We start from the raw sequence: 24,381 nt of genomic DNA, 5'->3' as shown, positions 1-24,381 counted from the left end.
AGGCTGGTTTTAATCCATAGTCTATCTGATGGAACATGTGTCATTATGACCAGTGATAAAGTGATCAGATCTTTGAGTAAGTAAAAGTTGCATAAAAAATGCGTTATACTGTACATTAACATACATGCAGCATTTTTTATGTTGTAGCTGATTATGAGGGAGATATACGGTCAGGTAGCTCATTCTATAATAATGCATCATATTTCTTTAGCTGTCAGATAAAAATAATTCAGGAAAACTGCTGAATCAGGTTTATTGCCAAGTAAGCTTTCCCAGGAATATACATTTGTGTTTTGGGGCATACAAATAAACATAGTAAGGAAAAAAAGGTAAAAAGCAAGTACTGCAAAGTTAAGAAACATACAAATAAAATGTACAATAAAACTGTGAAAATATACATCTATGTATAACGTATGTCTATTTATTTACAAAGAGCTGTACAATTTTGTGCAAAAAGAATGTGCAAAAGTTCACGCCAAAAAGTATGAAGAATAAAAAGTGCGTTAAAGGTGTTAAAGCTGATAACGTTCACAGATCGTTTGTGTGTGACATAACGAGCAGAAACACGATCAGCATGCCGCGCCGTCTACTGCAGCATAGACGATCTTTGGTAGAATACGTGCGTGTCTCCCGACGACGTGGCGCAACAAACCGCTCGCTTCGCCTCCACCGCTGCTACCGTTATACCAGTTAGCCCTAACGGCGTAAAGCAGCAGGTTTGAGCCGTTACGAGCTCTGCGTTGTTTGATTATTATCATAACAATTTTTTTTATCTGCTGCTGCCGCCAAAATGATTTCTCTCACGGATTCTCAAAGTAAGACGTGTCCATGTTTTTGTCCGCGTGTTTGTCGCTGTTTGTGAGTCAAACCCGGTTAGTTAGCCGAACAGATGAGGTTAGCAGCTCCAACACCATTGGCTGAGATCGTAGTTACGTCACGTAGCCGTACGTCACTGGGAAGGGTTTTAAATTACGAAATAACTCAATATACTCGTATACTCACAAATATGCTTCACTTTATATGCGTTCATTATCTTATAATGTATCTATTAAAACTGAATCCATTAATATATTAGTTACTTTCAATTACCTCCATCACTAATATGTTGTTCTGATTTATTGATCGATTAGCCTGTTTCAGCACTAAACACCAAATTAGGAGTTTGTTCTATGGATGACATGATCCATAACAGTGTATGTCATTGGATAGATTGAATTTTCATAGATGCAAATCTTTTATTAAAGTACAATCTCACCAACAGTTCATTTCATGGGACCGGCCGCATGGCCGTTATAAAACCTGATTTGTTTCTCACAGAAATTGGGATGGGGCTGACGGGGTTCGGTGTGTTTTTCCTCTTCTTTGGGATGGTGCTGTTTTTTGATAAAGCTCTCCTCGCCATTGGAAATGTGAGTTGACCAATGATGCTGTTACCACTCTGACCGACGGTCCAACACCTCCCTCACCTCCCTCACCTGCCGCGTTGTCTTCGTTGTGCAGATCCTGTTTGTTTCAGGCCTCTCCTTCGTCATCGGCCTGGAGCGAACGTTCCGGTTCTTCTTCCAGAGGCACAAAGTGAAAGCCACCGGCTTCTTCCTCGGCGGGGTGTTGGTGGTTCTCATCGGCTGGCCGATCATTGGAGTCGTTCTGGAGATCTACGGTTTCTTCCTCTTATTCAGGTCGGCTCAAGCGGAAAGAAAACCAAATCTTGTTGCCGTCGTTGTCCTGAATCAATGTGATTTATTGGCCTCTCTCTCTCTCTCTAACAGAGGGTTCTTCCCAGTGGCGGTGGGCTTCATCAGACGAGTACCTGTGCTCGGGTCCTTGCTTAGTTTACCAGGGATCAGTAAAGTAAGTGTCACATCGAGCAATGAATCGCTGAATGAAAGCCCCTTTAAATGAATGCAGACTAACAAATGATTATTGTCTTTATTATAAATGTTTTGGTCGAGGCGGTGTATTCATATAGCTTGTTGTATTTGACAAACTCATCCAAACTCAAAAGATATTCAGTATGATTTGATAGTAATATTACCAAAAAATAAAGCATAAAATCCTCACATTTTAAAAGCTGTAATCTAATGGTTTTGTTCACAGTTTTGCTTGAAAAAACGATTAATCGATTATCAGAAATAGTTGTAGATTGACTTTCTGTTCTGGTTACCAACTTGTCCATGAATGAACTAACCGTTAAACTTATGTCATGACCAAGATGTCCCATGGAAGCCGACTCACGATAACTAAAGCGATGTGGCAGAGAGACAACAGAGTCTCTGTTGTGTTGAACACTGAGAGTCTATTGGGGTCCAGGATCAGTTCCACAATTATATTAATGTCCCGTTGTGTCTTCAGGGGAAATTTTTTTTCTCCCTTTTTCTTCATCTGAGCTTTAGACCTATTTTGTCTGATTCATTATAAGTTGTAACAAATTGCAGCTTATAAATAACACTGTTTGTCTTCTATTTCAGCTGGTGGATAAAATTGGTGAGAGCAACACAATGGTATAACAGAGGACTGTTTCCGTATCAGAGGAGAGCTTCAATATTTATCATAGTTACTAATAGATACTGTGTACTTTGGTCATTACCACTTCAGAACTGTGATTCCAAACAAAGTGAATTTGTGGATGTTTGACTGACATCATGATGTTTTTGTATCCGAAAGCCAAGATATATATTTTTTGTATTATTATTTGAAAAGCTGGAAGCAGGTCTCCAATTTTGCATCATTCCTGTCTGATACTTATGGACTGATAACTTGGGACCACTGGATTAACTCAGCGGAGAGTCGGGAGCTCTTTGCAGCGTCCTCTCCTCTGGATCGTGTGCCTGAACCCACAGCTTTTTTTTTTTACGAGTCTCTCAATTAATTGTTACTGGAATTTTGTACATTGAAAATAAATAGTGTTGAGCTAAACGTTACTCGGGCAAAGACACCGGAAGAGTTATGGAAAAGGTTTCAGATGCTTTCTATGGAGATGTTTTACTGTAACTTTTGTAAGCGCATACTTGGAATAAAAGTGTCTTTTATACGTTTGTTATAGTTTTTTTTGCAGCAGAGATAAGTTTTATATGCCACCCAGGATAATGAATGATAGCATAAGTACCTTGGATTTGTATACGACATGAATTGCTTTTGGGTATCAACAAAGTACGTGGGAGACAAGTGCAGGACCTGGACTGCTGTGAGGCTCCTCCCCTCCTCCTCAGCCTCGGGCAGGTGTCTCCGCCCACCTACTCTACTGACACGCTGTCATCAAGTTCATTCATAAAAACTCCCCGGTGTCGTCATCACGCGGTGACCTCGTGAAGAGAATCCACTGCTCGTGAGTCTTAAAAAGTGTAAATCTCGTTAACGAGCTCCGACAGTTTCATCAACACCCTCTCGTCAAAGGAAATATGACGTGAGACGCAATTGAGGCACTAATTGGCCTCATCAGTGACGCGTTTAATGAGGGCATTTGATGAGTCGTTTCTATAATGGAGCAGTGACAGAGGAAATCATAGCTTATTTAGCCTGCAGGAGAGCAGTACACATACCATTAACGGTAAGATATTCTACTTAATATTATTATTATTATCATCATTATTGTTGTTATTATTAATAACACTTAGTTGATGTTCGTCAGTGTTGGCAGTTTAACTTTTTTCAGACTTAAAATATCTGAGAAGGCAGATATGTGTAATGTAATGTAAATGTGAGCAGGCGTAACAGTTTATTAATGTGCTCGTCCACAATTATAACTCTGTATAAAACAGATCAGGAACAATATTGTAAAATGCATTTAAAGATGTCAAATGAACGTCTTCATAGGATTTTCTTTTTATAGGCAAGTTTAATTGTTGACAAATACTGTACATTAATAAACACTTAAGATATTATTGTATCTGCTTCTAACAACATTCTATTTAGTTATAAACCATTTATGAAATGGTGGAGTTACTCTTCTATTAGAACTTCTATTGGTGTTTTTTAATTTCTAATCATACTAAATGTCATTACAGAGTTGAACAATGTCTCTAATAGTCACGTTTCTTGTGGTGACCTTGGTCGCTCAGTGTTGGGGAGAACCACAGGTGGGTGAAGGTAGATTTAGTTTCTCCTTGAGCTGAATTCAAACAAACACATTAAGAAATATGAGATAAACAAGAACTTCTGCATCATATTTCAGCGGAGGAACTGGACTCCTCAGGCCATCTTATACCTAAAAGGAGCACGTAAGACTTGGCAGAAGAAGTTTAAAACTCTTGAGTCGTCTGGTTTTGAGCCGTTCTGTCAACTGCATGTTGATGTTTTACAGAAGGACACCGTTCAGTGTTGCGGCGCACCAGCAGAGAGGAAGGGGACACTTTCCATAGAGGTGAGTGTAGTATGTGATGCACGGCAGCTAATTAGGAAAATACATACAAATACTATGTATACATTGGTGCAGTTATTATTTATTTGGCTCTTAAAAGCCTGATCCACTTTCTAGTGACAGACGCATTAAAAAGGGTTTACAACTTGAAACCAACGACCTGGTAAATAAATGACAAGCCGGTAACGACTTCTGAGTTTCTGAGCCTTCATGTTATGACAAGTCTCTCTGGGTGGTGTGGACTTATTTAGCAGCAGACCATAATCCATTTATTATTCACTATTAGGATTAGAACTGCAGACTATTTAGATTATTGTACAAATTTCAGTGCACAGGATTTACTAACTTGACTTAACTTTGGCCCTTAATAAACGACTTAATTAACACGTTATAATGCATTATGTCTGTAAAGTGTTGGGCGCTACTATGACAACAAATTTCCCCTTGGGGATTAATAAAGTATGTATCTATCTATCTATCTCTTAAAGATGGTTTATTACCTTTAAGAAAACAAAAACAATTGACATTTATAGCTGCAGACATGATGAAAAGAAAGATGTTTCACGACTTGGTTACCCAAAAGATGCTCTTGTTAATGGGTACCGATTTGACTGATGTATAAAGTATTCAATATAAACACGTTGTTATGGCATGCCAGTGTTCGGTACCACTTTAAAACGGTTTGACACGAGGACTTTAACTTATTAAACGTCTTTGCCGCGTGTCTCTGCAGGGACTCACAACCAGAGCAGTGATGGAAATGAACTGTCGTTGTCATCCATTCTTCTGGAGCTCCTGCAGCGAGCTGCTGAAGGAGGTAAACACCTCAACAACACAGCAATAGAAATATTGATATCCAAGTCTTTTCAAATCTATTTTCTTCCTCAGGTGGAGGCAATCCAAATAATTCCCAGGATGAACCAGAGCTGATTTAAAAATGTGTGAAGATATTTCTTATCTCATTCTCATATTCATTGTATTTTCTTAAACGTGTTACTTGTCCCTGTTCCGAGTTTACAAACGTGTTAAATAAATACAATTCCCTTGCCTCGTCAGTGTGCCGTGTTCAACATCGAGGGATTTCCTTTCACAGTCGTACAATTTATCTGTTAAGAACAAGAAAGAAGTGGGCGTCAGCTTGGGGCAACAATTAAGTAATTCACACCGCAGTGATTAACACCGTGCTAAACATCACTAAGTCATTCATCATCACACACTGAGTTTGATGGGAAATGGCAGCCTGAACTAGCCGTGACTGAGTCAATCAAAGGTCACCAGCTGAGAAGAGTTTTAATCATCGTTTCCCAGATGAACATTTACATTTCATCGTTATTCCAGACCATTCTTTAAAAAAAGGGCTTTATTTTATTTGTTTACAATGAAGATTCGATAAATGCGAAAGTAAATACCCAATGATCCGTTTCTTTGTGTGCATAACTATAACTATCTGTGCAAGAAAGACCCTCCTATCAATGCAGCCACCATATCAAACCTTTTATTCCAGGATACAGGAAACAAATTTTATCTGGAGTTCATCCATTGACACAATTAATGGATGTGATGATGCGTCCAACACATGTTTTGACTGTAAGGCTGTGAATCAGAAAGTGCACCCACGTTCCCATAAAATCACCTCAGGAGCTTTAATAGTGTTTTAGGATTTGTTTAAATTGTCATTGTAACCTTTAAGATAAAACTTCCAGTGCACCCGTCTGTTTGCTTTACTACTGAATAACCAAACACATGCACTTTACTGATCAAGCAACAACAAACTTGCTTTATTACACACCAAAGCAACATGAGTGACACACACGGTCCCACACAGCCGAGGGCAAATGAGTCAGAGCAGCATTTCACTCGCATGTGAATGTCAAACTGAGTCCTACAGCTAAATCTGATGGGATCAAACTCCCGTAGGCCTGTGAATCTACAGAGGGCTGTGGGTTGGAGGTGTGGAAGTTGACGCTGTGTGTCGGTTAGTGTCTGCAGAGTGATTATACGTCAGGAGGGGAGGGCTACATTGCCCCCTGCTGTTCAATTAGACGTCCTGCAGGTCCTTCTGGATGTCCCACAGTGTGTCGGCACTGGCCTGCAGCTGGGCCACCTCGTCAGTGGTCAGGGTCATGTTGACCACGCTGGCCACACCTCCGCTGTTCAGCACGCAGGGCAGACTCAGAAACACCTCGTCATTGATCCCATACATGCCCTGTACACAACGAACAAGAAATTCAGCAGAAATGTGAATTCTTGACCTTCAATTTGAAACGTCTGAAGCTACAAAGAACCCACAATTGTAACCTGAATGCAAAGGCTTCAAACTTAAGTCATTATTATTGATTTGTTCTTCACACCCGTCTTCAAATGACACCCAGTGAACACAATTATATATACTGTATATATAAAATCTAATACATTTGATGTGCGTATCAATGTTGCTGACCGTGAACTGAACCTTTCTGCATCGAAAACATATTCCACTGATTGTCACTGAGGGCTCAATAACATCAAAAGTGAGCTTGAATAAGCAAAGATGCAATTTATATTTAACATTTTAAATAAGTAATTATCTTGTATTTTAATCAGCTTCTTTTTCAGATTTTTCAGAAAAATCAAAATGCATTAATTTAATCTGGTGACATTCCTTTAAAAAACAAAACAAAAAAACAACATTTTTAATACAAATATATATTTATGCTAAAAAGTAACATAAAAGTACTTCAGGTTCCATCTTAAGTGAAAATGAATGTGTACGAGCAGCCTCTACCTTCACCATGGTGGAAACGGGATGAATCCGTTTCATGTTCCTGATGATGCTTTCCGTCAGGTCAGCGACACTCAGCCCGATGGCCCAGTTGGTGTAACCCTTCAGTTTGATCACCTCGTAGGCACTGAGAGGACAGGACATGTGATGTCAAATATAAGACGACCTCACTACTTCACCGTCCTGTTTTCATACCAATACGATACGAGTTTAAACAAAGTGACAATTGAGGGCAATATGGATCAACTCAACCAATAGTTATCACTTTATCCATTTTGATTATTATAGTACTAGTATTAAACTTAGATAACAAAGTTTAACCAATGTGATATACCATTTACACAAATTATTTACTATACAAGACCCCCAAAGAAGAAAAAAAAGCATGCTGAAAACTATCCACATTTAAGATTATGATTATTTAAGGTCTTGATAAAAGTGTTCAAGTGTTATTATTCCTTTGGATGTGAATAGTATGATTACATAGAGAGGTGTTAGGTGTTAAACGGTATTGATTATCACCCTTTTCTACAAGGCTTATACAAAACACCTATCAGTCAAGGAACTCTGGCCCACCTGTCCACCACCATCTTGTGCGTTTCCATCCAGTTCTCTTCGTCACAGTCAGTGCCGATGTCCGGGTTTAACGTCTGCAGGTTGACTCCCGCCACGTTGGTTCCGCTCCACACGGGCACTAGAGACACATGTTGAAGGAATTGACCTCCATGCATATGCTCCACACATCAGTCTGCTCGATTGTTTGTCAATAACATCATTCGGAGATCCAACCGATCCTCACCGCTGGTGTCCCCATGCTCTCCCAGGATCCAGCCGTTGAAGCTGCTGGGGTGGATTCCCAGTTTGTCGGCCATCAGGAAGCGAAAGCGCGCCGAATCCAAGTTGGTGCCACTGCCGATGACGCGGTGCTGGGGAAGGCCGCTCAGTTTCCAGGTTACGTAAGTCAGCACATCGACTGTTAAGGAGTATTATCATTATTAGAGGGTGCATACTGTATGTCTGTGTGTGTGTGTGTAAGAGAAACAACTGAATGAAGGAATGCACGTTGGAGGGTACCTGGGTTGGAAACCACGATGATGGTGCAGTCGGGGCTGTATCTGATGATCTGAGGGATAATGTGTTTGAAGATGTTGACATTTCGCTGGACGAGGTTCAGCCTGCTCTCTCCTTCCTGCTGACGGACTCCAGCTGTCACCACCACGATGCGGGAGTTAGCTGACACGGAGTAGTCTGAAAGAGGAGGAGTAGATTCGTAGGAGTAGGAACACAATTGTTCAACCACAATGCTTGCCTGTTAGCTGCGCACTACAATGTCTGAGGCATAAACTTGCCTTTGTTTGCGACTATTTTGGCGGTTTTGAGGAAGAGGCTGCCGTGCTGCAGGTCCATCATCTCTCCCTTCAGCTTGTCCTCCATCACGTCCACCAGGGCCAGTTCATCAGCCAGCTCCTGCACACATCAGGCAAGAATACAGTACACCAATCTACCTTTTGGAGTAGTTGGAGTTCCCAGTTTAAATAACCTTAACTGAGAGGTTCAGCTGTTTGTTTTAGGGACTCAATATATACCCGACATACTATTGTAGCATGGTCTCCACCTGGTACAGCCAAAGGTCATTCTAAACCACAGTTTTCTGCATATATGATCTCCCATAAGGCCACAATACAAGTTGCTTTTTTTTTTTTTTTTTTACACATTATTATTATTTATTATAAATGAAATATACTTTTATTGCAGGATCCCCTTAAGACTGGATACATATATAATTGTCAACAAATCAAATATAAATCAATATTTACCAGCTTTGCATACAGTACAATGTCTCATTGGGGTTCCATCAATAAGGTCAAATTACTACCAATACTGCCGTGCAGTAATTTCAGTCATTGTGTTAAATTTTATTTCAATGGTCATATACATAGAAGTAAGTACATGAAATGTGAGCTCTAACCTATCCTCAGCATTTAGGAGGAGTGGAGCAACGTCAGTGTCTTGCTCAAGGACAGTTTGACATGCAAACAGTAGGAAGCAGGGATCGAACCGCCGACCTTCTGGGAGGACGGCCACTCTACCCACTGAGCTACAGTCGCCCCTTTTGGTGATGAATACATTGTCACCACCCCTGAAGGACAGTGAAGGGATAACAGATCAGACACCAAGAGATCAGTAATAATCCGGTGTCAGTGTGGAAGAACCCTGGGTACTCCCCCCGTCCTGTGACACCAGCAGGCATGAAGGTACAACACCAGTGGAGCTCTTACCCTGAGCAGGATGCTGATAGCACAGGCCATGCCAACCTGGCCCACGCCCACCACTGTCACTTTATTCCTGGGGGGCTCAGGAGGACCACTGAACAGCGGGGTGATCAGCTTCTGCAGAATTGAGGCCATGTTGAGTGCTGATGAGAGTAAAATTAAGACGGGGAGGAAGAGAAGGAGTGTTCCTGGTCAGAAAACATGTTGAGGGAAACAGTCCTGCATTTAAAAGCTGCGTGCTCAAACTTCATGAATACTGCATTCAGGACATCGCAGTTTATATTTGGAGTGTGGAGGGATTAAAAATGAAGCCCGACATTTATCTCACTAGCACTAATGGAAGCGTGACTTCTGACATCTAGATCAATTACAGAGAAGAGAAAACACACCGACAGAGCTTTGTCCCATTATCTCGATGCAGAGTTCACCTTGAAATGACAAGCGGACAGATACAAAAACAGGAGCAATACTTGCATTGTTTGGTGAGGCTCCGAGCTGCGAGGTATAAATACCAACATGTAATCAGCATGACAAAGTGAACGGCTACCTAAGGTGTTTTCACACAGAGCTGCGTAACCCCCGCATCCAAATCCACCTCCCAGTTACTATCGGTGCAGACAACCGAGGCAGGTATCCGGTCAGCTGCTCAGGCTCCTGTCCTCTCCCCCCACCCTCCTCGCCAAATGGAGGACGGAGGACTATAATCGGATGCCTAACTTGTCTGACTGACTGCAGACTGTAAAAGGAGTTACTGTAATCCCTTAACGCTGCCGCCATCTGCTGCACCTCAACTACAGATGAACATTAACCTTGCATCTAATAAATGACATATACACACACACACACCTCTGTCATAATCAGTGGAAGTAGTAGTTCAATTTCTCTCTGAATAAATGCAGTGTATTATATAATCCTTAGTTCCCATTAATATGGCTATATTATTGCCACTGTTTAGTAATAACAGGCAACAATCTGAATTATGTATGATGTTGCTGCCACTGAATTTGTAGCACATTTATTTATGCTGCAAATTGTAGATATCACAATACAAGAGGCACTCTCCAACTGTGGTCTGTGCATGACATTACTGCTTGAAATGAAGTAATTCATGTTATTGTGAACGACAATGCACATCTGCAAAGATTAGCCATCACCCAAGTAGGATGAAAGTCCCATTGAAAGTGCACGGGTAAACTGTCCTTTCATTAGCCTCGAGTGACCTGGATTACCAAGAGAAAACGTTGTGCACTCAAAGTATGTAAACAGGAGTAATTGAGGGGGCTTCGCCTGCAAGATCACAGTAGATTTCATGACTTAATTATGCCAAATAAAAACATGGTCGATACCTGAATTATTGGGGAACCAAAGTATCAGAGGACTTGCCTGTTGTGGAGCAACCTGACTGATGAGGTTAAGCCTTCTTTGAACTTGAACACAGACAGTAACCAGACAACACATTTGGCATTTCGACAGTCAATTGCATTTGGACTTTTACACTGCAGGGACAATACAAATAAAATGTATTATTATTATTATTATAATGTGGAAAACATTTAACACGTAATAACATCTTACCTTATCCGGGTATGGACCCAGACAAAACTACATTAAGAAAAAACAAAACTACTCGCTCCTCAAAAAACTATTCCCAAAGTACTATTATCAGTTTTTTTAGTATACATTTCTTGATTAAAAAAGGGATTCTACCTTTCAGTGTACCTGGAGATAAACAGTCAAACTGTATGTGACGGATAAACACATTAATAACATACATTTCATTTTTAATTCTACAAAGTCTGAAAAGCACAAACTCAAAACTCTGCACACGGGATACAGAGAGCATGAAGATGCACACAAAACAAATGTCATCACTTTATAAAGAAAAGGCTGGACAGCAGAACTTTCCCCACAAATTGGACACATTCAAACTAAAATTCAATTAAATCTAGAGCTGTATGCCTCCTGCAGATATTTAAAATGTCCACAAAGGAAATCATGGCTGTTCACCTGTTGTCTTCAGGGTCCAGTCACTTTGCAAGTTCTCGTCCTTATTTTCGTCAGTCAGCCTGAACCTTGTACTGTGTGTGCCGTCAGACTGCAGCCTACTGGATTTAATTGACTAAGCCTCTCCATCCCCTGCAAAGTCTCAGTTTGGCGCTGCAAGGGTCACCTCAGTCAGCTGGTGCACATTCACCAACAACACCGATTTCTGGTAAACAAAGAAAGAAAACGTTAGTATAAAGAACAAAATCCTACATACCACTTCACAATTATGATTATGCCTTTTGTGCAAACCCACAAAGAAAACATCAACTTAATTTGACACACTCAATGTTACACATCTTGATGTTCAAATAAGCACCTGCCTCACAGCCTTAAGGTCCAGATGACGGGCCGTTGCAGTGTTTTGACCGAGCTCACCGCTTCACATGAAAATGACTCCAGAGCCAGGGAGCTGCTCCAGAACAGATTCATTTTAGGAAGTGTGTAATCTGTTTTCAGTCAATCACTCACCCTTAAATTGACACTGAATGTGCATTCCTTCATAAAGCCCAGGCACCACTGAGCCAGCAGGGGAACAATCAATGTAGGAGCACAACCACTGCAGGGAAAAACTCAAAAGAAAGACATCTGATAAGCTGTGAAGGGCCGCTACACTGAACATCGCCAATGGCCTTGTGTTGAATACATATTGGGTATTAGCAAAATACAATAAACAGTCATTTTAGGGTGTTAAAGATGGCAGAGACTATATTTACAACTTTGACAAACAATAATGCTGTAGGACTGCAGGTAAGGCAACTTGAGTTTAACAAGAAAGCCACAGCAGGGGATGCGCTCAGTCAGGGACTGGGATAAGAGGCGGCCGCTGAAGAGACTTACCTGGTCAAGCTAGTACATTAAATACACATTCAAGTGTATAAATGCCACGAGAATGGAAGGACAATTTGCACGGTTAAAAAAGCGTTAATTGAAACCCCTTTTCTGGTAAATCTCCAACCAAACAAGTGTCTTCTTCCAACAGCTGTCAAACTAACATACACGAGTTAGCATTTATAATGTTTGAATCGTTGCCTATCTGCTGGCACTACTTCCAGGTGTTTATTAGACGGGGAGCTGCGTTTAAAATTAAGTCACGTGACATTAATGTTGAGTTATTTTCAACCTAAAAGGAAAATGTGCCACCATTTGTGTGATGTCCAATCAGTGTTCATGATAAATGTAGTCAATTGTAGCAATAAATTCCTCAGTGTGTCCTAGTGAGGCGATATCGCAGCTGCAAAACATGATGTTCTTCCTGCATCAGGCACCTTTATTTGACGTGACAGTGATGTAGTCGGATGGAAGAAGCACTACAGGCTGCTATTTCAGCTCGGATTATTAGTCTCCGCCTCTAGATGCCCATTTCTTCACTTGTATGGCAAACTAGCTGCATTTCCAACAGCGAAAGTGGCGTCCCAAAAATCTGAGTGATGTTATGGACAAGGTTTTTGCAATGTTTTTCAAAATGCATCCTGGTACATGAACGCATACATGAGCCCGCATGGCTCCGCGAGGTGGCGAACTCAGCTTTCTCAGTCATAATAAAGCGCACTGAATTTCTTGAGTACATTTACCATCAACACTGACTGGCCATCCACATAAAAGGTGGCAAATATTCCCTATACTAAACATTTACATGTTCTATATTACCCAATAATGATTATGTGACTTATGTCAAAAACTTTCAAAAATCCTAAAATGTAGGAATTGCTCAGGAATATTAGCATTGTAAATGTGTTGCAGTAAAATGGTTAAAACATGCAAAAATACTGGTATTGCCCAAAGAGAGCTATAGAACACAGAAAGAAAAGTCTGGTAACAGCCATGTTTATTTTATGATACACTGCCTACATTATCATAAATAAACTAATCTAAAAAATCCTTACCCACATAACCCCTGTCGTGTTTGTCCATTGTGGGAAACCTGTCTGTTAATGACTCATTTGTGTTAAGTCAGCAAAGTTCAAATTAAGATACAGTATCACTTTCATGTATTACATATTGCTTTCAAATGTTAGCTTAAAATGTGGTATAAAAAGTTGAACATACCATTTTAGAAAAATATCAAAATAGAAACAAAGATGCCCTAGAAATCCTCCTCTCTTCCCCCTGCATCACCATCAGTGAATGAATCAATCCTTTCTCCCAGCAAGTAAACAGCCCCTTCAGAGAAACATACCATCTCTTAATTGTGGTAATTTGCTTAGTCAAAGAGATCTGAAGAGAATAACTTGATTAACTACCCCAAAAGGATTCACTTTCTCCATGTCTGGACACATGCAGTCAGTATGTTGGGCTATGTGGGTGCACTGCAACAGCCAATCCTGCTTATAGGACTGAAGGATCAGAAATCTAATAAAAACTGAAGGAAAAAAGAAAAAGCACAGCAGAGCACGAAAACCCAAAGCATGTAAACTCAAATAGACACACTGCAGAACTGGAAAATCAACAATCCATGATCGAACACTGCAATTTTAGTTTCCTTAAGGAGAAATTGTCAAATAAGTGGAAGATAATCCAAACTAAAAAAAAACTGTTTAATTTACAATGTTGTTTGTAAATTGATGAGGAAGTTGATGAGATCCCAAAAGTAAAAATTCTTCCTCAAATAGTACAAATGTTGATAACAATACATAGAACCATAATTTTAGTCATAGAGCCCGGCCATTGAAAACGTTTTTATACCTCAACCTGAATGTGGGTGGTTTTTCCTCATGCAGTGATGCGACCTGATTACACCGCGTGTCTCCTCTCAGCACAGACCACATTCAAAAGTTTGAGCTGAATTGACCTGAGCACCATAGAAATAATGAAATCACTCTACCTAACTCTATAGCTACAGAGCAAATGTTGAAATTCGTACAGAAACACATCTAACATTCTGGTATTAGTATAAGCACTGCTTTGTGCTTGAAATGGGAGGGCACTACGTGCTAAGAGTGCCCAGGCACTTCAACATCAGAAAAAACACCTGGCACAGAGAGTTAGAAACTACAGTATGACCGTCAAAAACTACAACCATGCATGGACAAACTGGCCTCTCCATTCTGCACCCGTTTCTACACACAAGGGTAAAATACACACAAAGACAAACAATTCACAGATTAAAATCAACAATAAAATGAGTCTCTTTGACTGCCACAAAACAGTGTTGTCCAGAAGCTACCGTTTCCTCTTGTGGTGGGAGAAAAGCCAAAGTCCAGAAAGGAGAAAGTTCAGCGTTCCAATTAAATCTGTTACCTTTGTCCAACCATGTGGGTATAAAGAAGAGGTGAGCCAAGATTGCTGTTTGAGTTGAGGTGGGCTGTGCTGTGGCAGGCGGTAAGGAGGTGGAGTGGGCATGGGGAGAGACTGTAGAGGGTCTTTACTTACCGGCGCTCTTTGTAGCACCGCTGCTGCCGATGCCCAGGTAGGTGGCTGCGTTGTTCACGACACCCTGGAGGGGAACGATGACGTTGTCCAGGAGGCCTTTGAGGGTGTTGACGCAGTCGGCATCCAGGTTCTGGTAGGCATAGAAGAGAGAACCACCCACCACAACGAGGAGCAGGAGCTTGAGCAACATAGACAGGAAGCCTTGTCGGGCCGGCGCTTTGCTTGAGGAGACGGAGCTGCCCACTCTGGAGAAAGACTCGGAGTAAGAGCGGGTCTCAGTGTGGATGCTGTGCTGCAAACGGGACTCGTCCAGCCAGTATTCGCTTGTTTTTAATGGCCGACCAGCTGCCCCTCGGATCGGACGCCTGCAGGTCGCACTGATCGGGGAAAGAAAAGCAAACTCTAAGGCTTGACACAAACATATATCTTAATCCAAGATCCACTTCATGGTCAATGTTTAGGCTAATATTTTGATTCAGATTTTGCAGCGCATCATTCATGTGCCAATTACCTCATGGCTGTTGGTGTGTTTATTTCATTGGCAAGAATATCTTCAACAACACTCTCACTGGCCTTCTTTGGAGTTTCTTCAGTAATAATTTCCTCCACCACCTGTCAGTTTCATTCATATATATATATATATATATATATATATATATATATATATATATATATATATATAAAAAAAATGTTAATACAAACCTAAAATATACTCCTATCACAGAGATGGGAACTGGATAAATGTGCATCACCTTGATTTGTCGCCTGCTACTGCTGCTGGTTCTGGAGGTAACTGGAGTTTTCCCTCTGCTCCTCACAGGCCTGTCTACTACAGGAACTGGCTCAGGGACAGAAATCTCCTCTGAAAAACGCATGTGAAGTTGAAACAGTGAAACATGAAGCTAACAGTAAAAACAATTAACCAGGGACCTGTTGCATGAAGCAGATTTATCAATGTGTCTGATAACTTCAGTTAAGAGAATAGAATTAAAAATACTGGGATATTCAGGCCATGTTATGGGCACTTGGTGAGTAATGTGAACTTAAAAAAGCTCAAAAGGTAATATGTGGCCATTGCTCACCATCTTCCTTGTCACTGTACTGGTCAGAATTGGTGTTGCCATTCTGGTTACTGTCTGCCTTGGGGAGAGCCGTGACGTCTGTAGGAGCTTCAGGTTCAGCTGGAGGCTGGTCCAAAAGCTTCTGCAGCTTCTTCTCATACAGTTTACGGGTGGTGGCTGAACGCAGGGGCAAAATAGGATAAATTACATATTTATACATTTGTTATCAATTAAGTCCCTTAAACATGATTACTTGGAAACATATAGCAATGCTTCAGGGACTAGTGTTTACAAATATCAGTTTTTGTGTAATGGCTGCTCAAAACTAATAAACCAATTCAAAAGGATTCTTGCATTAATAATGCAAATAAATGTATTTCTAAATCGGATTTATCTATACCTTTGAATATCTTAACCTAATCTTATGTCTCATTCTGGAGAAGTTTTCACACATGCCTCAAGGAACTCACCAACAATGGGTCCTGGGTCCACACCATGTTTTTCCAGCTGTTGTTTCAAATCTTCATCAGTGAGATCTGTCACTTCCACTTCCTCCAAGCGAGGCTTGTCTGTCTTTTTGGTAGCCTTCTGCAGAAAGATTTAAGTTACATATCACACAAGTCAAAACGTACACGTGTTCCATCAATAACAGACAGGCGACCCCCAGCATTACATCAAAGCGATTCACGAATTAAAAACACAATTAAAACAAAACGTACTCTTCCAGATCGACTTTTGTTGGACACCACGGGGGTAGGCAGCTCCTCGTCGCTGGAGAAGGTGTCTACAGGCGGACTTTTCTTATCGTTGAGCACGGTTAAGTTCTTCAGATACAGCTGCACGTACACTTCTTTCTTGTGCTCTCCGCCAGGAAGCGGCACGTCGTTGGCTGCAAGCTCATTCTTCAGCTTTTCTTTCGTCAGGATCGACGGATCTTCGAGGAATTCTGCCATTCTTAACTTTATGTTAGCTATCGTGAGCTTTATTTTTTATTTTATTTTTTTCCCGCTAACGGAAATTAGCTCGTTCACTCAGCCGCTACAAACAACAACACCACCACCACCGGGAACGTGACCGAAGAGCGCTGTTGTCAAACACTACTGGCGCCAATTCAGCTAGCGGCACAGACGCGGTTTACCTAAATAAATGCCCGGTGCTGCTTCTTAGCCCGCCGGCTGAAACGGTCACAAGTAGCTCCGATTTTTCTCAAAAAGATACGCGCGTGCGCTGCAAACGGAACCAATGCAAACAATCAAAATGAACTCGCTACAGCGTGATTGAATTAGCTTAGCGTCAAACCGGTCCACTTGCTTCTGTCTGTACGCGGTCGAGACAGGGCCAAACAACGAGCGGCCCCGCTATTGGACGGTGGAGCCCAGTAAGCTGCGCGCTGATTGGCTGGCTATGAATGGCAGCCTCGCGTGCAGGTCCGCTGGCACAAAGAAACGGCAGGCCGTGTTACCGATAATGACTTCACCATAATCCTCCCGACGACATTTACACTATTCTTTGAATTAATTGGCGTGATTTAAGTTGTTGTTTTGATACGTGGACATATGCAAGTTAAAATAGTTAAATTGATTCGCATTGCGTCACGAGAAATAATGTTAATGGCGATTTGATAGCAGTGTTTTTTTCTCACGTTTATACATAGGCAGTTTCAGCATGTAGCACGTTTGACTCTTGCATTACTGGTTTGTTATGGCCAGCAGTTAATAACTACAGCTGCACCAATGGTTTTCATGTGACAGTGTGGCATTAAGTGAATGTGAGGTCATACAGATGAAGTCTGCCTTTGTAACAGAGGAGGGCAGCATGGGCCACATTATTCAGAAGAAACAAAGGTTTAGTCTTATTTTAGGTTCCATGTTCAATATCAAGCCAGCAAACTTATGGTTTTAAGAGAGAAGAAGAAATAAATGCACAAACTACAAAATAAAACCAAGGGAAAGCATAAGGAAACAAAAATAAGCCTGCATCAGCACAATCACTATTTGTGTTTGGCCTTGACCTGGGAACAGCTAGATGCACAGAGGTGGTCAGACACGTATATGTGTCAATAGTAAAATTATAAAATTAAGTAAACGATGAAACAATAATCACTTTCTTCCAGTCCCCCTCAACAAGCTGCTTCTAGCTTCTCAAATAGGAGGATTTGCTGCTTTTTAACAGAATTTTTAATAGGGGAAAATATTTGCGTTTCAGACTGTTTTCGGACGAAACAAGACATTTGTAGTAGCCTGATAATCAGACTGAATGAACTGAAAAGATGAGGACACCGATTCAGAGGTCTGGAGCCAGGCAGATTTTCCAGTATTGTTTGCCATCTCGTAGATTAAATTATTAATCAAATCAAATAATTGAATGATGAATCAACAATGAATATAATTGCAACTTGCAGCCCTACACACTCATACAAAGACATGGCAGTGTTTGACCAGCTGGGTCTCTGGTCTCTAACCCTGTGGTGACGCCGCCCCCTTCCTGTCGTGGGGACAGTGGTTTGAGGTGGCACTGTGTGGCAACCCACCTGTCCTTCAGCCCTGCCTCTCTGGGGCTTTCTGGGATGCTGCTGCAGAAACCAAGCAATTGATCCCCACCTCAGCTCCAAACCACACTAAAATACAGCACTTCAAGTACAGTTCAGCTTTTCCATAGTCCATTTGCCAATGGAGTGTAAGCATAAAAAATGTTGAGCCCTTGAGAAACACCTCTTAAGCTTTCTTTGTATGTAATTTATACAGAAAATAAGGTGTGAGCCAAGAAACATAGAGAGTGCCTCTTTAAGCATAACAGTCATGGCCCCTGAAAAATGATCAAAGCCCGCTCCTTAATCATCAACATTCACATTTTCAGAATGAGTTCATTGAAAATGTAACCGCTCCATCTGATGTCGAACAGTCAGTATAATCGACAACATTTGACGGAAGATTGCAAAAATATAACTAGGGGACAAATGAAACTACTATTAGAGAAAAGAAAGCGATTTATGTGAAAATAAAAGGCCGGCGAGAAGTTACTTAAAGAAAGTTGGATTGAATTATTAAATGTAATGTTTGGAAAAGGCGGCTTCCATCTTCTAAAAAGGGGATTTCTGATCACTTAGAAAAATGTTGAACACAGACTCCTTCCTCGGTCAAGTTTATCTTGGATTTTAAACATTTCTAAATCCCAATTGAGCCAACCACAAAAGTAGCTTAGGAAAAGTCAACCTTTACCACCCAGAGCATGTCTGATCCAATTCCACTGACATAACAAAACACATACTTAGTTATAACCTACCTAGTTATGACATTTCAGCACAACGTATGATCACAGCCCGTCACCACGTGTGCATGCGTCTGTTGCTCGGTCCAGATTTACACAAAAGCTAAACGTTTTGCTTTTATATATTCTTATGTAAAAGTGTGTTTTGTTAGACAAAATACACATTTAAGATTTTTACATTAGCAGAGCATTTTTGTTGTACCATCCAAAACTAAACTTTCCTGCACTAATGAACACAACCTCTAATCCAATCCTCAGAGGATCTTATCACAGTGCCAATTGAGATCAAGTCATGGGCAGTTTCCTGTGCATAATGGAGGGTAGGGTGCAGGTAGTGTCAGCAGTGTATTTCACAGGAGCTGAGATTTGTGTGTCCTGGCCTAAAAACAGCCATCTTGTAGTGCTCACACAGTATATTTTCATCTGTTGACAATCCAAATTCTACTTTAAAGACACACACTTAGTTGTAGACATTTCTGTCTGAAGGAAAAATGAGACTCCCTCCCTGGTCCTTGTTGATGCCCATTTGGCCACCTGCCTGTTTGTATCATAAGTACTCCTCCATATATTTGCATTACTATTATGATTTGGGCTTTTCCCGTTTTATTTGGCCATTGAGTGCAGACACACACTTGCTCGTGTCCTCACTGAACTTAAGGCAAATATTCCTGTGTGTGAACTTCCACGTAGTGAATGAAGAATTTCTACTGAGTCTCCACAGTGAGGCACCCATGTGATGCCATGCTGGATCACTGAGAGGAAAAGTTAACATTGGCCATCCATCTCCTCAAAATGTAATGCACTGACATAAAAAGGATCAAGACCAATTTGATCGGTTAGAGCCACTGAAAGTGCTACTTCTGCCACTGCAAATGCACTTCAACGCAAAAGGAGCTTCACTGACGCAGCTCTTTTTCCCACTTCACGATTCAGGAGATCATGGGCCCTGTGGGCATAGTTAAAGCTGCTATAATCAATCATTTCAATATTAGCAATGGATCTAATTATTATGTGTATAAGAAAGGGGTCGCTCATAGGGACTATTCAGCCACGATCACCGGACTCTCAACGGAGCTGTCATTTTAAAACCCAATAGGCAACTCTAAAAACACACTGTACACCATCTGTACACCAAACAGCAGGTGAGAAGAGAAAAAAAAAACAGGTCATGCAGTTTAAAGGCGAGCATGTGCTAGTGAGCTACTCTGCGCCAAACACAATGGCCAGCCTTTGTGTAAACAGAAACATATCCACTGTTCATGAGTGCAGACCTGGCTCTGCCATGGCAGGGCCTTCAAGACCTCATGGCAGCTCTACACTTTGGTAGAAACAAAGGTAATTTGTTTTAGCCAACACAACCAGCAAACTGAAAATGTTCTTAGATAATGACCCGTAATGCAATATAGTGTCATAACTCTGTAAACACAATGGAAAATTTCAAAAAACACATATTTGACTTCACTCATGGCTCATCACTAGGTTGGCCTTTTTTTTTTTTTTTTAAGTGCCTCACACGGCTGAACCGAACGGCCGGTGGCTCGCGACTGAAAGAGAGGGCAACCTCACGCAGGTGACTGCCAGACTCTTGAGTTAACAGGAAAGACATATTTCCGTGCTTAACTTGGCTGAAGCTCTCAACAGACCTGCCTCTGCTTAGTTTTTCTGTACGCATGGCTGAACACGGGTACCGGACCAGTATGGGAAGAGCCAAAGACTTCTCAAAAGCCTCCTGTGATGTGTCGGTTGTGACACCGCCATGCCCCTCAACAGTTTCCTCTCTTTCCAGGATGCCTGGGCTCTGAGCTCACAGGCCCCTCACTCAAGTGAGGAGTCACCGTTCAGGAGCGTCAGCATTAACCGTACCTAATGAATGAAAAGTAGACAATCAACAGAGACTCAGCAGCACTCCTGTGCGCAAGTGCCAGATCAGGGAACACGCCAACAGCTCAGTGTATTCAGCATTTTATTGCAATCGTTGGCAGGACTCAAGCTCAATTTTCAATTAAGTACCAAAAAAGAAAAAGGGAATGGATTTTATAAAAGCCGACAACAAGAGAGCTCTTTGGGGACCTTTGTGTGAGGTGCTTCCATTGACTGACATGACTGTTTGTAATTTCCTTACTGGTGGATTTGAGGTCCTTCTGGTGTCGAGTTATTTTAAGTAATAGCTCTCAGCTCTGTCTTTACTGCAGCCAGGACACATTCCCAAAAAACTGGTACTTCAAGCTGATATGATCTTATTTATTCAATCTTGAAACTGAAACTTTTAGGCCTCATGGTGCCTCGCTGCCTGAATAGACTGCTCTTTAGCTGGACCTACATCAGAACTATTTGGTCAGTGGACTAGGAGGTGCACCATGTGGAAAAAGCACTTGTCGTCATGTTTACTGTCCTTCCAGGAGGTAGTCTTCATGGTTCGGCTCCTGTAGCAGCTCATAGTTTTGGGTAGTAAAACGGTGGGGGTCTATCGATGCTCTGAAGCCTCACAGCGTGGCTCATCCATGCCAGCGGTGAAGGACAAATGTGCCAAAGTCTGCTGGGTTTGGCTCTTTTCTCACCCCCTGGCTTCCAACACCGATGTATCCAGCTGAGGTACAATAATTTGACACCTCTTAAGCAGCTGGACCCTTCAGCGTGACAACCGCTGCTTTGTTTTATACTCCTGCATATTTTGAACGCAATCAAAAATTACAGTCAGCAACATCTAAACTGTGTTTTTATCCACTTTGGACTTTTGCCCCTCCCCACCCCCTTCAATCTCCTTTCGCCCTCCCTTTCCTATGTGGGATTTAACGTACACTTTGTGGTAACCTTGCTAAGTTATCAATTTTTTCTATGTTCTCTCACACTGAATAAACGCTTGTTTCTCTGCGCCTGCTTGTTACGACTTCAAGGACAGCTCCCCCATCTGGCATTAAGTATTCCTGGTGCCAGTGTCGGGTTAACTGACACTCCTGCACTTAAACTAATGGCAGCAAGCAGTCATCTCCCATGAGGTGCTCACCTTGGAAAAAAAAAATCACCCAGCTCCCTCATCCTCAATCATAGTTGTGCACTCGCCACCCACTGAATGAAACCATGGGCATGAAAAGAGGGATTGTTTCACAATTCAGGAATATATGAGGGCAAATGAAAACATGGAATACGCATGTCCTTTCTTGGATTTGCCCTCCTCCAGAGTTCAATGACAAGTTAAGAACAGTACGCAAACAGAAAAAAGACAAGTCAGAAAATATTCACTCATTAGGAAAGCAACAAGAAACCTGATTAAAAAAAAGAAAGAAAAAAGAATAAAATATTAAACATTGAAATACTTTTTTTTTTTGAATTTGAGATACTTCAGAGTAGACACCTGGATTTAGGACAGATGTCCTTTCTGATAAAGAAGTAGCACCATTAACAAAATCACATTATTTAGTTGTTGATTTCTGAATTGGCAAGTTTTTACTATAAAAAGGGAGCTTGTAAATTTATTTTCCTATTTTCTACATACATACAGTACGTACCGTGTAGTGCAATCTAATTTGACTTTTTTCATCATTAATTAATGAGTTATTTCACATTTAATTATGATAGTCTTTAAGCACCATATCAGGATTAAAGTCTCAGTGGTTAATTACTGTCAAAAGATCAGATCAGAAGAAAGTGTTGGCAGTAGACTTTTATGCGTTTGTATTCACATTCTGATTTGAACACCTTTTTCCTACTAACAATGTCTCATATTGGGGATCCCAGGACCCCACATTTTACTTGGCTGTCCTTCGGAGAGGGACCATTTCCACCCTCAGTAAGTTGTTAACATAAATATCTTGTACAGGTGAGTCCAGGGCAAAGAGAAGCACCTCTCAGACCACAGAAGTACAGCATCACCACCCGTCCTTCTCTGAACCTTCTTTTCAATGGAAACCAAAACAGCTTTTTAAGAATGAAGAGGTTTTTCAGTTTGTTGCTAAATATAGGCCAGCCCGGTGGGAGGTGGCAGGTTCCAGAGCCATTTTAAACAAAGATGAGCCCCAGGTCCTGCCCTGGGCCCGGCGGGTGGTGACTGCCGGTGGTCCGTCTTTCTCTTATGCACCGGCTCTTAAGTAAACATTGCAATCCTGCGGTCAGCTACAGCATGGCAACGCGCGAAAGGACTCACTGTGCAGTTGCACACAGCTATGGTGTGTTGTCTCCTTCGGCCCACTCAATCTTGGCTCCTCCCCATCACAGAGGCCTCGGCAGGGGTCGAGGGCCAGCGACAGACCTTGATGTGTGATCCCAGAACCCTGCTGGGAACTCCTGGTGGGGGCAGTGTTGGACTTCACCTTCTGGACCCCTCTGACGCACCATTTTCCATCTGGAAAAAATAAGTCTAAATTAAGAACATTATCATGTTTACTGGCATTATGCTTATTTATGATGGATTTGCAAGCAAGATCCATCAGGGCAGAGGATATCTAACGTAACTGACCCACTATCCGATTGAGGCGGTGATGGATATGATTTGACCTTTATCAGCCATTTCTTTTTAAAGATGGGAAAGCTTTAACTTTCAAATCAAGGGGAAACTGATAATGATTACACTTAAATGTCTGTGGTTAGATCAGAAGAAATGCTCCCTGGAGTTTCTTTTAGGTGGAAACAAAAGTGTGTAGGCCTTTCTCTCCACAGCAAAATGTACTTCACTTAATTTTTCACAAGTTTAAAATGAATGAATATTAATAAAATTAGGCAATCGGGACACTAGAACAATCATCAAGTAATGTAATTTCTACAGTGAGATGAGTGAGCGTGAATGGAGCCGATGGAAGTATGTATATATCACATTCAATAGTTGAGGAATAACAGTCACAAATATCAGGTTAAATCAGGAAATATCTGAAATCTCAATGTTTTTATCAAAAGGGCAACCTTTCCAGGATAATATGCCATTAATCATCAGGATCATATCCAATAAAGTGCCAGATTAATCAACGCAGAGGAAAACTGACAGCCCCGGTCCTTATCCACGGAGGAAAATAAGGGGCTACAGGTAGGCCTTTATCCATTGAGCTCTGTTCTTGCATTGCTCCCCTATACACAAAGATCATAATTTGGGGAGTCTCAGTGGCTACCTGTAAGGACCACAGGGGTGGCAAATAGCAGGGCTGTGGCTTTCTGAGCTTCTTAGTGGTGCGAGCAGAAGGATTTACGGTAACTCTCAGACAAGCGTTCACAGCTTGGACTCTTGGCATGGATTCGATATTGTCCCTGGCTGAGCATCAA

The 24,381-nt window shown here is 41.4% G+C and overlaps 4 protein-coding genes across 7 annotated transcripts; 2 read left to right on the top strand and 2 right to left on the bottom strand.

Annotated features, from left to right (window-relative positions):
- Positions 1-637: 637 nt before the first annotated feature.
- golt1bb (golgi transport 1Bb) lies at positions 638-3,035 on the top strand. The gene is made up of 5 exons (XM_034535076.1): positions 638-815; positions 1,318-1,409; positions 1,501-1,679; positions 1,770-1,851; positions 2,469-3,035. Exons 1-5 carry the CDS (start codon positions 791-793, stop codon positions 2,505-2,507), a joined length of 417 nt encoding a protein of 138 aa, XP_034390967.1. The 5' UTR covers positions 638-790; the 3' UTR covers positions 2,508-3,035.
- Positions 3,036-3,351: 316 nt separating this feature from the next.
- On the top strand, positions 3,352-5,412 carry LOC117732630 (spexin-like). 2 transcript variants are annotated; one of them, XM_034535682.1, is made up of 6 exons: positions 3,352-3,547; positions 4,005-4,076; positions 4,172-4,217; positions 4,304-4,360; positions 5,091-5,174; positions 5,246-5,412. In XM_034535682.1, exons 2-6 carry the CDS (start codon positions 4,014-4,016, stop codon positions 5,290-5,292), a joined length of 297 nt encoding a protein of 98 aa, XP_034391573.1. In that variant the 5' UTR covers positions 3,352-3,547; positions 4,005-4,013; the 3' UTR covers positions 5,293-5,412. The 2 variants fall into 2 exon arrangements, with proteins under 2 accessions (XP_034391573.1, XP_034391572.1); XM_034535681.1 differs by having other exon boundaries at positions 4,301-4,360.
- A 702-nt stretch (positions 5,413-6,114) lies between these two features.
- Positions 6,115-13,139, bottom strand: ldhbb (lactate dehydrogenase Bb). Of its 3 annotated transcripts, XM_034534756.1 has the most exons (9): positions 11,754-13,139; positions 11,399-11,600; positions 9,398-9,534; positions 8,468-8,585; positions 8,193-8,366; positions 7,918-8,091; positions 7,695-7,812; positions 7,122-7,245; positions 6,115-6,563 (listed from the first exon to the last, which is right to left on the bottom strand). In XM_034534756.1, the coding sequence occupies exons 3-9, from the start codon at positions 9,524-9,526 to the stop codon at positions 6,396-6,398; spliced, it is 1,005 nt and encodes a 334-aa protein (XP_034390647.1). In that variant the 5' UTR covers positions 9,527-9,534; positions 11,399-11,600; positions 11,754-13,139; the 3' UTR covers positions 6,115-6,395. The 3 variants fall into 3 exon arrangements, with proteins under 3 accessions (XP_034390647.1, XP_034390646.1, XP_034390648.1); XM_034534755.1 differs by having other exon boundaries at positions 9,398-11,600; XM_034534757.1 differs by lacking the exons at positions 11,399-11,600; positions 11,754-13,139 and having other exon boundaries at positions 8,468-9,258; positions 9,398-9,513.
- Positions 13,140-13,245: 106 nt separating this feature from the next.
- Positions 13,246-17,211, bottom strand: tmpob (thymopoietin b). The gene is made up of 6 exons (XM_034534754.1): positions 16,587-17,211; positions 16,338-16,455; positions 15,889-16,044; positions 15,559-15,668; positions 15,318-15,418; positions 13,246-15,183 (listed from the first exon to the last, which is right to left on the bottom strand). Exons 1-6 carry the CDS (start codon positions 16,818-16,820, stop codon positions 14,799-14,801), a joined length of 1,104 nt encoding a protein of 367 aa, XP_034390645.1. The 5' UTR covers positions 16,821-17,211; the 3' UTR covers positions 13,246-14,798.
- Between the last annotated feature and the right edge of the window lie 7,170 nt (positions 17,212-24,381).

This window comes from Cyclopterus lumpus, chromosome 6 (genome assembly GCF_009769545.1).
Source record: "Cyclopterus lumpus isolate fCycLum1 chromosome 6, fCycLum1.pri, whole genome shotgun sequence".
NCBI classification, from domain to species: Eukaryota; Metazoa; Chordata; class Actinopteri; order Perciformes; family Cyclopteridae; genus Cyclopterus; species Cyclopterus lumpus.
Note: the sequence above shows the minus strand (reverse complement) of the source record. Positions and strands in the feature narration are given on the sequence as shown.